A 13383-nucleotide genomic window follows, 5' to 3' on the forward strand; every position below is an offset into this window, starting at 1 on the left:
AAGTTCGTATGACGAGGGGTTCGTATCATGAGGTACCACTGTAAATACTTTGTCATAGGTAACTTGACTAAGATTGTTGCTTACACAATCCACGTCTTAAATTCAGTCAGACATTTGAAAAGGTTGGCAGTTCAGAAATATGCTTGTCTTGAAACATGTTAAATACAAATTAAATTAGGCAAGGAATAACCAAATGTTAGGTGTGATGCAAAATACTTTTCCATAATATATTAATGGAGGTTGTTTTCTCCAAAGGTGTAGTGCTAGATTAAAATCTACACTATGCCTTTCAGAACTATACTAGGATTTAACACTGACAAATCCTCAACAGGAGAAATGAAGACAACACACAAGCCTATGAAGTGAGAATTTTTTTTAAAAAAATCCATGGTTTAAAAGAAAGAAAATCAAAGAAAAATCTACTCCAGTCATTTCCCTGACTCACCTGTATTTTATTATCCTGCCCAAAATTCTGACAGATTGCGTGAATAAAAAATATTGTATGCGACATTCAACAAACTAATTGGGAATGGTGGGCGGTATCCTTTATTCCTTTTATTTTCTCTTTACATAGCTTTTGCAAAAGATAAATTTTAAGCATTTATCTATATTTATTTATAAGAAAACATTAAACACTATATTGAAAAATAATCTTATCAAAATCAGATTTCAGCCACTATTTCTAAGTAAAAGTCCAAGCCAAAATTGCACTTTGCAGTCATCCTGATGGCATTTTTTGATTCTGGATTTATTTTCTTTCAACAGAAACAGTTTCATCTGGATTTTTCTTTCGCGAATGTTTGTATTTGTCCACATAAGCTTTTACCAGATTTGCTACTTTTGCAGAATTAACTTCCCCACTTTTGCTATGGCAAACCTAAATGAAAAATTGAAAAACAAAAGTTAAAGTATTATTTGATAATAATTTGATAATAATAATTAAAGTAATTCCTAATCTGATGACTCCTGAATATTAGGCTCAAGCAAAACTAGAGTGATTTCTGCAAAAAATCTTTATCAGAGTTCTCCAACCTTTCTGGCTTTGCAGACTGGCAGGAGAGAGAGGGAGATGGGATGGTTCCGCAGAAGCAACCAGCAAGAACATACGCAGCTGCATTTACTTTTGCGGCCTAGTTCCAAACAGCTCAGAGCCCAGTAGTGGGCTGCAGCCTGGGTACCCCCATTCTATATAATGCTGATAGAATATAATCTGGGGGGGACGGGGGGACGACATAGTGGAAGCTTTGAATAAGATGAGAGAACAGAAAATATGTAATTAGACTATTCCTAGATCCAAGAATGAATGAGAATGTTGATTTTGATGAACATCTGCTTAGAAAAAAGTTTATTTCAAATACATAGATTACTGTAATTTTCAGAGTATAAGATGCATCTTAGTTTTGGGGGATGAAAAAAGGAAAAAACAAATCTGCCTCTGTCTTCCAGCAATTTGCCTCCCAGCAACCAGATGATATACACAATTTGTTTTGTATTTCTATGCATATCTATCTGACCCACAGAAATAGCAAAGAATTGGAGAAATGTACATTATGGCAGCAAATTTTCTTAAATGGAGTCACACTAACGCCTCCCAATTATTTAAATAGATCTATTCAAAACATGACTAAGTCAAGGTTTAAGTCAGCTAATTTATCTTAATATTAAACAGGACACTGCTACATTTCAGATTATACTTTTACAGATCCTATTAAAATTGATGTGGCTTTCTGGAAGTATAATTATTCTCTACTATTTAAAATAAGATACAATAGCACCGGGCCTCTTCAGATCAAGCATTTATTTTAAAAAGCTTTTTCATTTTGTTAAGTTGTTGAAAACAATAATAAAGCAGTTTTTAAAAAGTAAGTCTAATAATTTGAACATTCTATAGGCGTTTATAGTTCTTGACTTACCTCCTTGCAGCAAACAACAGCCAGTTTGTTTCTGATTTGTGTTTTGCATGTACACACACATACACTTACATAAATACACACAAAACATTTATAAGAAATAAATGAATCAAAAGCACAATTGATCTGATTATTTATGAGAGGCGCAGTATGAGATATAAATATGGCAAGAACTCTTAATGTGGGCTGGACAATGCTTAGTAGTGCCAAGAGTGAATTATGGAGAAAAATGGACATGGAAGAAAAGAAAAAGTGAACCAAGAGTAAGAGCAGAATTAGTGCAGGAAGAGATTTTTTATAAAATATACTAGAAGGTAAGAGTGGACATAAATATAAAATGTGAAATTTGCTTGGAAAAAATAATTTTTTTAGAAATTGGGAAATAAATCTTTCAGGTTACACTGATGGTGATGCTGAAAACAAATGCTTTCAGAAGGAACTGAAGATTAAATGAGACAGAATTCAAAATAATTCAGGCAATACAATAAAAAAAAACTGTTTTGGAAGTGGCCAAGGAAAACTAAAGAAAGTTTAATGAATACAATTTTTTAAATTTGAATGAAACAGTAGTTAAGGGAATGCTGGAAGTATTTTTTTTAATGTATAGAATAGGATAGAATAGAATTCTTTACTGGCCAAGTGTGATTAGATACACAAGGAATTTGTCTTTGGTGCATATGCTCTCAGTGTACATAAAATATAGATTTGTCAAGTTATAGGGGTCAAATAATTGTCATAGGGGTCAAATAAGCAATGAAGAAGCAATTTCAGGTACATGGCCGCGTGCCCCAAAACTACCCCCCCCCCGCACACCCTTTTCCGAGGCCGAGCCGGACATTGATGTTGGGGACGGGAAGTGACGAAGTTTTTTTATTTTGAATGTCAGACACGTGTCCGTGCATGCTCCCCATCCCCCTGCCAGCCCACTGGGGAGGCGGTGGGGAGGCCACAACTGAGAGGCTCGGCACTGGCCCATCCGTGGTGGGTGGGGGCGGCCGCGGCTCCCTTTCCTTCTCCCACCGCCTATGTCTACCGCCGTTGGCCGTCGCCAGCAGTAGACATAGGCAGTGGGAGAAGGAAAGGGAGCCGCTGCCGCCTCTGCCCTCTCCTCAGGCACCTACAGCCCCCTCGTGCCCCTGGCCTCTTGCCGCTGCCCCCGCCTACCTGATCCGCCCCTCTCTCCAGCTTTCTCCTCCTCCGCCTCCCACCTTGGGGCGTGGCTCCTCCCGTGGCAGTGACAACTGCGGCTTCTCCTCCTCCTCATCCACGCTCCCAGCCAGGGGGCTGCAAGTTTTTCTCTGGCGCTTCGGGAATGCCCACCCCGCCACTCTGGCAGCCCCTTCGCTGGGAGCGCTTTCATCCTGGGCTGTCAGCGAAGGGGCTGCAGGAGAGGTGGGGCAGGCGTTCCTGAAGCACTCGGAAAAAGTGTTCTAGCAGCCCCCTTGCTGACAGAGAGAGAGCAATAGACAGAGTGAGAAAGAGAGAGGGAGAGAGAAAGTAAGTGAGAAAAAAAGAGAGAGAGAAAGGGGCGAGAGAAAGAGAGATCAAGAGAAAGAGAGATAGCAAGAGAGAGATCAAGAGAAAGAAAGCAAGAGATAGAAAGAAAACAAGAGAGAGTGAGAAAGCAAGAGAGAAAACAAGAAAGAAAGCAAGAGAGAGAGAAAAAAATAAGAGGAAGAGTGAGAGAAAGAAAAGAGAGAGAGAAAGAAAGCAAGAGAGAGAGAAAACAAGAAAGAGTGTGAGAGAAAGCGAGCGAGAGAAAACAAGAGAGAGTTCAAGTTTCAAGTTTTATTGGATTTATATGCCGCCCCTCTCCAAAAACTCGGGGCAGCTAACAACAATCATGAAAATATACAATAAAATCCAATACTAAAAGCAAATTAAAACCCCTGAATATATAAAAACCAAACATACATACAAACATACCATGTATACAGTTGTAACGGCCTAAGGGGAGAAAAAAGTCTTAATTTCCCTATGCCTGGCGGCAGAGGTGGGTTTTAAGTAGCTTACGAAAGGCAAGGAGGGTGGGGGCAATTCTAATCTCTGGGGGGAGTTGGTTCCGCAGAGAAGGCTCTTCTCCTGGGTCCCGCCAAGTGGCATTGTTTAGTTGACGGGACCCAGAGAAGACCCACTCTGTGGGACCTAACTGGCCGCTGGGATTCGTGCGGCAGAAGGCGGTCCCTGAGGTAATCTGGTCCGGTGCCATGAAGGGCTTTATAGGTCATAACCAACACTTTGAATTGTGACCGGAAACTGATCGGCAACCAATGCAGACTGCGGAGTGTTGGTGTGACATGGGCATATTTAGGGAAGCCCATGATTGCTCTCGCAGCTGCATTCTGCACGATCTGAAGTTTCCAAACACTTTTCAAAGGTAGCCCCATGTAGAGAGCGTTACAGTAGTCGAGCCTCGAGGTGATGAGGGCATGAGTGACTGTGAGCAGTGACTCCCGGTCCAGATAGGGTCGCAACTGATGCACCAGGCGAACCTGGGCAAACGCCCCCCTCGCCACAGCTGAAAGATGTTTCTCTAATGTGAGCTGTGGATCGAGGAGGACGCCCAAGTTGCAAACCCTCTCTGAGGGGGTCAATGATTCTCCCCCCAGGGTGATGGATGGACAGATGGAATTGTCCTTGGGAGGCAAGACCCACAGCCACTCCGTCTTGTCTGGGTTGAGTTTGAGTTTGTTGACACCCATCCAGGCCCCAACAGCCTCCAGGCACCGGCACATCACTTCCACTGCTTCGCTGACTGGACATGGGGTGGAGATGTATAGCTGAGTATCATCGGCATATTGATGATACCTCACCCCATGCCCTTGGATGATCTCACCCAGCGGTTTCATGTAGATGTTAAATAGCAGGGGGGAGAGGACCGACCCCTGAGGCACCCTACAAGGGAGAAACCTAGAGGTCGACCTCTGATCCCCCCCACTAACACCGACTGCGACCGACCGGAGAGATAGGAGGAGAACCACTGAAGGACAGTGCCTCTCACTCCCAACCCCTCCAGCCGGCGCAGAAGGATACCGTGGTCGATGGTATCGAAAGCCGCTGAGAGGTCAAGAAGCACCAGGACATAGGACAAGCCCCTGTCCCGGGCCCGCCAGAGATCATCCATCAACGCGACCAAAGCAGTTTCCATGCTGTAGCCGGGCCTGAATCCAGACTGCTGAGGACCTAGATAATCGGCTTCTTCCAAGGACCGCTGGAGTTGGAGCGCCACCACCTTCTCGACAACCTTCCCCATAAAGGGAAGGTTGGAGACTGGACGGTAGTTATTAAGCACGGCTGGGTCCAGGGAAGGCTTTTTGAGGAGGGGGCGCACAAGTGCCTCCTTATAAAGGGCCGGAAAGGACCCCCTCCCCAAGGAGGCGTTGACAATCTCTTGGGCCCAGCTCCGTGTCACCTCTCGACTGGCCGAAACCAACCAAGAGGGACACGGATCCAGTAAACAGGTGGCGGAGCTCACAGCTCCAATGGCTTTGTCCACTTCATCAGGTGTCACCAAGTCAAACTCCTCCCAGACAGATGGACAAAGACGTTTAGCCCCAGTCACCTCGACTGACTCGTTGTCAGTCGACTCTGTTTTACAATTGGAGTTGAGGTCAGCAAAAAACGTGTTAAAGTCCTCAGCACTGCTCTGTAAGGGCTCCCCAACTCCCCCCTGATTAAGAAGGGAGCGGGTCACCCTAAACAGAGCGGCCGGGCGGGATTCTGCTGATGCAATCAAGGCGGCATGATACGCGCATCTTGCCGCCTTGAGCGCCACTTTGTAAGTCTTAATATGAGCTCTTACAAGTGTTCGATCGGATTCGGACTTACTCTTCCTCCATCGCTTCTCTAGACGTCTCTTTTGGCGTTTCAACTCCCGGAGCTCCTCGTTGAACCATGGAGCTCTACGGGGTCTAGCGCCACGGAGAGGTCGCAGTGGCGCAATTCGGTCAAGGGCCTCCGCTGCAGCCTTGTTCCAGGCCTCGGCCAGAGACTCTGCCGAACTGCGGACGAGTGTATCTGGAAGAACCCCAAGTGCCTTCTGAAAACCATCTGGATCCATCAGGCGCCTGGGGCGGAACAACTTAATCGGTTCCGCCTCCCTGCGGAGGAGGATTGGAACCAGGACGTCAAGCCGCAGTAGAAAATGGTCTGACCATGACAAAGGCAACACTTCTAAGCCCATTAGTCTCAGACCATTACTCAGTTGCTCAGAGAGGAATACCATGTCGGGTGCATGTCCCCCCTCATGAGTCGGACCCTGTACTACTTGAGTCAGGTCCATGGCTGCCATGGTGGCCATGAACTCCTGTGCCAGTCCAGAGGATTCACCGAGCGACGGCAGGTTGAGGTCCCCCAAGACAATAAGTCTAGGGAACCCCACTGCCAGCCCAGCTACCTCCTTGAGTAGCACAGGCAGGGCTTGTGCCACGCAGCTGGGAGGCAGGTACGTGAGAAACAAACCCACCTGAACCCCTAAGTCCAACTTCACCAGGAGGGACTCGCAACCCGCAATCTCCGGGGCAACAAGTCTACGCAGGCAAAGGCTCTCCCTGGCTATAATAGCCACTCCTCCCCCCCTTCCCTGGGGTCGAGGTTGATGCCATATCTGAAACCCGGCTGGGCAAATTTCAGAGAGAGGAACTCCTCCCTCTGGGCCCAGCCAGGTTTCAGTTACACATGCCAGGTCGGCCTCCTCATCCAGGATTAAATCCCGGATGAGGAGAGCTTTATTTACCACCGACCTGGCATTGAGTAGCAGCAGCCTGAGCCCAGGGCCAGACTTACACTCGTCACCAGTATTCTGGGTTGAGCTCACGGAGAGAGAACAAGAGAGAGAGAGCAACAGACAGAGCGAGATAGAAAAAGGAGAAAGTGAGAAAAAGAGAGCAAGAGGGGGAAAGAGAGAAAGAAAGAGAGAGAGAGAGAGAGAGGAAGAAAGGAAGAGAGAGGGAGAGAGAAGAGAGGAAGGGAGAGAAATGATAGAAAAATGAGAGAAAAGAGAAATGAGAAAATGATTGAGGCAGAGAATGAGAGGAAAGAGAGAGAAACAGAGAAGTGACTCTCGATTTAAAGCATATGGTGAAAAGCAACCAAATAATAACAGAGAAAACCCCTCCAGCCCTCACCTGTTTTTCGAAATGGTTCAAAAGTTCACACACACACACAAACAAGGGGGAGGAGACAGGGATGGAAAAAGAGAAGTGAGAGGGGGAAGGAATGAGAGAAAAGGGGAGGGAGAAATGAGAAACAAATGAGACAGAAAAGGGGGAGAGACAGGAGAGGTACCCAGAAATGAGAACAGTGGTAGAAATTTGAGGAGGGATGACTATTAAATATGGATTGACTATGGAATATGGGGAAAGATATATTTAGGTGTTGTTTAATATTAGCATGTATTAATTTAAAAAAATGGATTAGAATTTTAGAACTATATAGAATTGCATAGGTAAAATTAATGGAAGATATATGTGATAAATAAGGGATATATGATATGTACTGTATGGTTTTATGAGTTTGCATTATGAATTTAAAATATACTTGGAAATGTAGAAGATTGATGAAAGTTAATAATTTTAAATGCTAAGTGCCTGAAAATTAATTGAGCTTGGAAATATTGAATGAAGATATAGAAAAGTATAATTTATGGAAATATATTAATTGATGCATTGGTGTTCAGGTAGATTTTCATAGTATTACTAGATTACTATAATAAATATTTAAGAAATGAAGATTTTAAAGCATGGATTTATTAATAGTTGTGTTTTTGGTTTTGCTGGTTGTTTTAGTTTTAATAGTAATAGATTTTGGTTTTGTTTTATTATTAATTTATTTTAATAAAAAAGAAGGGATTTTGTTTCCTTATTTATTTATTTATACTTCTATGCCACCCAGTCCCAAAGGGACTGCCACTCAGACACTATACTTTTCCGCCCACACCGAAAAAAAATTAGAGGGAACATTGATCAATATTAATAAAAATCTTAAGGATACAAGCAACAAGTTAGTCATATACAGTAGTCATAAGTGGGAAGAAATGGGTGATAGGAATGATGGGAAAAAACTAGTAATAATAGTAGTGCAGACTTAGTAAATGTTCTGCCTGGCTACTACTAGTAGCCACCCATGAGTCCAGAAATAAGTCAAACACACGACAGAAGAGCAATAAATCAAGGAAGTCTCTTTTATGTACAAAGGCTAAACGCTGGCTTGAATGCAATACCAATTACTGTTTTATGAGTCCAAAAGGTCAGAGTTACTCACTCAAAAGTTCCCCTGACATGTTTAGGCTTGTGCCAGAGCAAAGGGGTGATTTATGAGTCCATAAAATCAGAATTCCACATTCAAATCCGCAAAGCCTTTGCCTGCTTGAGTGTCACAGTGAGGAATCCAGTCTGAGATACACATTCGTATTTAGTGCTAGCCCAAATTCTGCATTTCTTAAGCCTTGACCTATGGCCCCACATATATAGTTATGCTTGATATATTTAGGGTACAAAACTACATTCTGTGTTTATAATCTATGCCTTTCTCCCAGTGGAACATAGCTGCGCTAAAACACAAAAGGACATGAAGACAGGAAAAGGACATGGCTTTGATGGTGTTAGATAGATCAGCCACCTGCTCTCAATGCACATAGCTCCACGCATGAACCCACATACTAACCGCAAGTTCCTCCTTTTCTTGCTGTCACAAATTCTGCATCTTCTACATTGTATAACCCTTTTTTAAACTTTCTGTATAAGGAAACATTGACAGCTAGTATCTGATTGGCTCATATCGTGTATTTTTTGTACTCATTTGGAAATGTATAAAGAGCCCTGAAAAACAATCCATGGGGTTCAGACATTGCTTTTCTATCTTCTGAACCTGATGCATGCATCAAATAAACCTGAGTTACACGATCTCCTTGTGGTCTCCATTCCCTTGACTGGTAACTGAATTTTGCCACAACAACAGAGTTCACAGAAATCCAAACCAGAATGCAACCACGTTGCAACAATCTTCTTTCCTCCAAACGCTAATGATAAACACCCACACCCAGCACTCCAACCCTCCCTTTTTTATCAGGGTTTTGGCAGCGTCGTTACTTCTTAACAGCTGCGCTCTATTATTTGTTTCTATGCCTGTGCAGCTGTTTCTGCCTTCCCAAGATCCTCCACACATGGGGATTCAAGATAGAATTATTCATGACTTCTTCAACTTCTGAGCCCGAGGACCCTCTAGCTGGTGGGCTGGCTGAACTCATTCCCTGTCTGTCCCTTCCTCCTCACTGCCTTCCTCTGCCTGCGATTCTGCTTTGCTGTTTGAGGCATCTGGCTGCAACCACACTGGGAGTTGAAAGTTGGAGGTTAAATGGATTAGGAGCCGAGTATCAGAAAATAAAATCATGTGTGAAAATATATTCAGAGTTTCCCTCTTCCCCGATTCCCATAGCTCTCATCTTACAAGGATTCTATAAGTCTTTGCTCCTAGGCATGGGATTAAATTATTTGTTGAGCCCCTGGTGGGTTTTCTATGAGGTAATGGATGATTTTGTCTGGATCCAAATATCAGTTTCTCTTTTAATCATTCCCTCCCCCTCCATTTTTACCTATGTAAGATGTCTAGATTCATTTGGTCAGGCAGCCTTCCAAACCAAATTAAATAAAAATTTTGGAAATGCCTTCATCAGGGACAGGAAAGCATTTTTTAATGCAGAAATGATATTTTTATTGGCTAAAAACCCCAAAGACTTTTAATGTTAGCCTGCATGATACAATGAGATGGCTCTTATAATTAATGTATGTAAAACTAAGATGGTCAAAGCAAATTCCCTTTCATTATTACCTGCATCAACTTCCAGCTCAGTTTGCCAAACAGAAATTGGAGGGGGTTGGTAAATTCGTATGGTGGGGGAGGACTAAGGAATGCATGAGAGCCTTCTGCTGCCAGAGAGGAGATACCTACCAAGGAACAAGTTCTTGGAGCTACCAGCCAGTGCAGACTGTTTTCCCAAACAAAAGTACTGAATGTAATTGGTGGACAATGAACTGTGGGCCGCCCAGGGATGAAAAGGGGTTTTTACCTATGCAGGTTTTTGCAGGAAAATCTCAGAACTGACTTTGCTTCTGCTATGCCTAAAAGGATTTTTAAATAAAGTTTTACTCTAACCAGCCAGTCTCCTTCTCTCCTGCTGGTGATGCCTGCACCTAGCAGGATGATTGGCTCCACCACTCTTCCGCCAGCATGGCATTGAGTGGCCTTGGCAGCAACTGGGATTCTTTCTCCTCCACTTGTGGCAGCAGTAGAGACGAACAACCACCTATCCCCCGATAGTCCATTTTGGCTCAGATGTGGCATCGGGGGATGTACACAGATCGGGGGATGTACACAGATGATGCAGCCCAGGTTCACACTGTGGTATCCAACCTGGCACTGCTACCAGAAGGCTAGTATCCCTGCACAATAGCAATGCACCAGAGCTGGGCAATCTGGATACTTTCATGCAGATCCTACATGAGTGATTTGAGGAGTGTGTCTCAGCCCTATGTACGGAATCATGTATCTATACCTTTAAGCAGGGAAAGTGGCCAGCAATAGACTACATCCAAGACTTCCACAGCCTAGCTAGCCACTGGAGGCACTGACCTGAATGTATGCTGGTTTCCTACTTCCAAGAAAGGTAGAAATAAGAGCTAGACTAAAACTGTACACCGAGGAGTGCCACGCAATCTACAAACATGGTTCCAAATAGCCAGCAAGGTAGAGATCGACCTGATGGAGTTCTGAGAGCACATCAAACAGGAGAGTCAACCCTGCAGAATGCCCAAACCACAGCTGGGTCCCAGAGTGGGCAAAGAGGATACAATCTTGTCCAGAGGAAGCCTCACCAAAACTTGGCAGCCTATTGTCTCTATGAGAAGGAGGGACATTGAGCAGCCGAGTGCCTTGCACCACAGCCAGCATCTGCTTCTGCACATGCCAGTCAACCCAAAAGAGGTCCCCCGTGAAGCCAAAGGAGAAGACACATGTAGGGTGACAGATGTTGAGCTATCTTCCCATCTAGTGAGGAAGCGGAAATCCAGACCACCACCCAAACGGGTCCAGCATTCAATAAGAACAACAGTATAGGGGAAGACAACACAATGGTAAGTGCCACCATCACCCCTATGACAGCCAGGATTGGAATCATGATGCCCTTATTGGGGATGAGGGAAACTATCACAGCATGGCAGGACTCAGGGTGCACATGGTGCATAATCAGTCCCCAGGTGGCGGACGAACTGGGGCTGAGACTGAGGAAACTAAGGTGATCCATGGCTTTTCCCCAACTGGATGGATCAATAACAGGGTGTATGCAAGCTATCTACCTGACCAAGGCAGTAAAGCTCAAAGTGGGGACCCACAGAGACTATTAGATTCACTGTGGTCCCTGGAATGACTGAACACATGGTCCTGAGATTGGAGTGGTGGAAAAAGTGGAACCCCTCTGTGAGCTATGACAGAGAGGTAACAGATGTGGAGTAAAACTGCTAATTAGCAAGAGCTAGGGTGTAGCGAGCTGGCCGTGTGCCTATGATTAAGGAAGTGAAAACAGAAACCACAAATACACTAAAAGATTATGGGTTATCACAACCTACATCAAGTTTTCAGCGAGAAAGAATCAGTCATGCTCTCACCTCACGTTCTGTCCCAGCTATGGACCACAAACAACACAGGACACACAAAGTCTGTACAAATATTAGTTTATTAATTAAGGACTACTAATGAGCTTTCTTAGTAGTCATCAAACAGAAATACAGTTTAAAGCAGTCTTTTCTGAACATTGGATGTTAAGTCAACTTCATTAACAGCCAGCACGAGTTCATAAAATAAATTCTGAGTCAACAGACCTGTAGAAAACAGGAAGGTTTTGGTGATTGACAAAATGCCCAGAAGGAATTTGCAAGAAAAATGACAAGAGAGAGAATAAGAGCCGGTCAGATATTTCTGGAGTCAAGACACGAAGGAATATGAACAAATGTTGTTTCATGTAAATTGCTTCCTTTGTCGTCATCCCTTAAATAGGCTAGGGGAATTAGCCCCAAGCGTTAGCCAGTTAGCCCCAAGCCTTACTCCTGAGGAGACCTTTTCCTGAAGAACCATTCCTGCCTTTGAGCAGCTCTGTGTGCGCATGCATTGAGAATAGTCTCCTACTCTTCTTCCTCGTTCTGAAGGCTATGGCTGAATTTTTCCTTCTGGCACCGAGTCCTCTCCAGCTTCCTCACTGTCTGACTTGGTGCCAGCTGCACAGGCCATTGGTGCATGACACCAACTTCTGTGCTGCTTGAAGCAGCTACCAGCTGCACGAGCTGCTGGCAGGAGACAACAGTATCCTTCACCAAAGGGCCCTTCCCCGTCTGTCGGTCTGGATATGGTTGGAATGGAAACTGGTAATAGAAAGCAAGATCTGGAGCATGGAGGGAGGTCGCATCCTCCCAGGTGAAGTCCTCCAGCCCATACCCCTTCCACTTGATGGGGTACTGGAACCGGCCTTTCATCCACCGGGAGTCGCAAATGCTGGTGACCTCATATTCAAGTGGTTCATCTCTGTCATGGGGCGCTAGCTGGGGACGATCAAGTTGGTGGAGATGACAGGTGGGCTGTTTAGGAATAAGGAGGGATCAATAAAACATGTGGTGTATCCTCAAAGACCGATGCAGGTTAAGGTGGTAGGCACTGGATTGATGACCACCTCCACAAGGAAAGGACCAAGGTAACAATGATCCAATTTTTGGACTGGCCGGTCTGAGGGGAGATGTTTCATCAACAGCCACACTTGATGCCCCACAGCCAACGGTGTGTTACCCACCAAGAGTGGTCTGTGACCTTTTAATAATCTTCTTTGGCCTTGTTAAGATGTCACTTCAACAACTGGTAAATGGCCTGCAACTCGGTCAAGAACTCATCTGCTGCCAGAACTGGGGAGTCAAGATGCGTGAGCGGGAAGAATTGGTGCTGATAGCCAACATTGGCTAGGAAAGGGGCTGTCTGATTGGAGATGTGATGGGAATTATTAAAAGTAAACTCTGCGACTGCTAAGTACTCCACCCAATTGTCCTGTTGCTGATTGACAAAGCAGTGCAGATATTGCCCCAATATTCCTATGACCTTTTCAGTGCCACCGTCAGTTTTGGGATGATGAGCCAACGACAGACAAATCTGAATGTCCAAGGCCGTCATCAGCTCCTTCCAAAACTGGATTGGGCCCCTCTGTCTGAGCCAGAAGACATGGAGGAAAAACATGTTGATGGTGGCGCAAGCTGTCAGTAATTCTCGACGGGATGAAATGAGCCATCTTCATCATCCACCACCACAAACACAATTGTGAAACCAGAAGAGGAGGGCAAATCCATTAGGGAGTCCATTGAAGCGGCTCCTCAGGGTCTAGCTGGTATCAGCAAGGGCTGAAGCAATCCAGGGAGAGCTCCTGTGGCCAACTGGACATCATGGC

The 13383-nt window shown here is 44.7% G+C and overlaps 1 protein-coding gene across 9 annotated transcripts in view; it reads right to left on the reverse strand.

Annotated features, from left to right (window-relative positions):
- Window positions 1–528: 528 nt before the first annotated feature.
- SCAF11 (SR-related CTD associated factor 11) overlaps window positions 529–13383 on the reverse strand; it is a 176403-nt gene continuing 163548 nt past the window's right edge. For all 9 annotated transcript variants that reach the window (XM_070755586.1, XM_070755582.1, XM_070755591.1 and 6 more), the window contains one exon: window positions 529–877. In XM_070755586.1, coding sequence (XP_070611687.1) covers window positions 749–877 — 129 coding nt within the window. In that variant the 3' untranslated portion in view covers window positions 529–748. The remainder of the gene's footprint in view (window positions 878–13383) is intronic.

This window comes from Erythrolamprus reginae, chromosome 6, assembly GCF_031021105.1.
Source record: "Erythrolamprus reginae isolate rEryReg1 chromosome 6, rEryReg1.hap1, whole genome shotgun sequence".
Classification (NCBI taxonomy): Eukaryota; Metazoa; Chordata; class Lepidosauria; order Squamata; family Dipsadidae; genus Erythrolamprus; species Erythrolamprus reginae.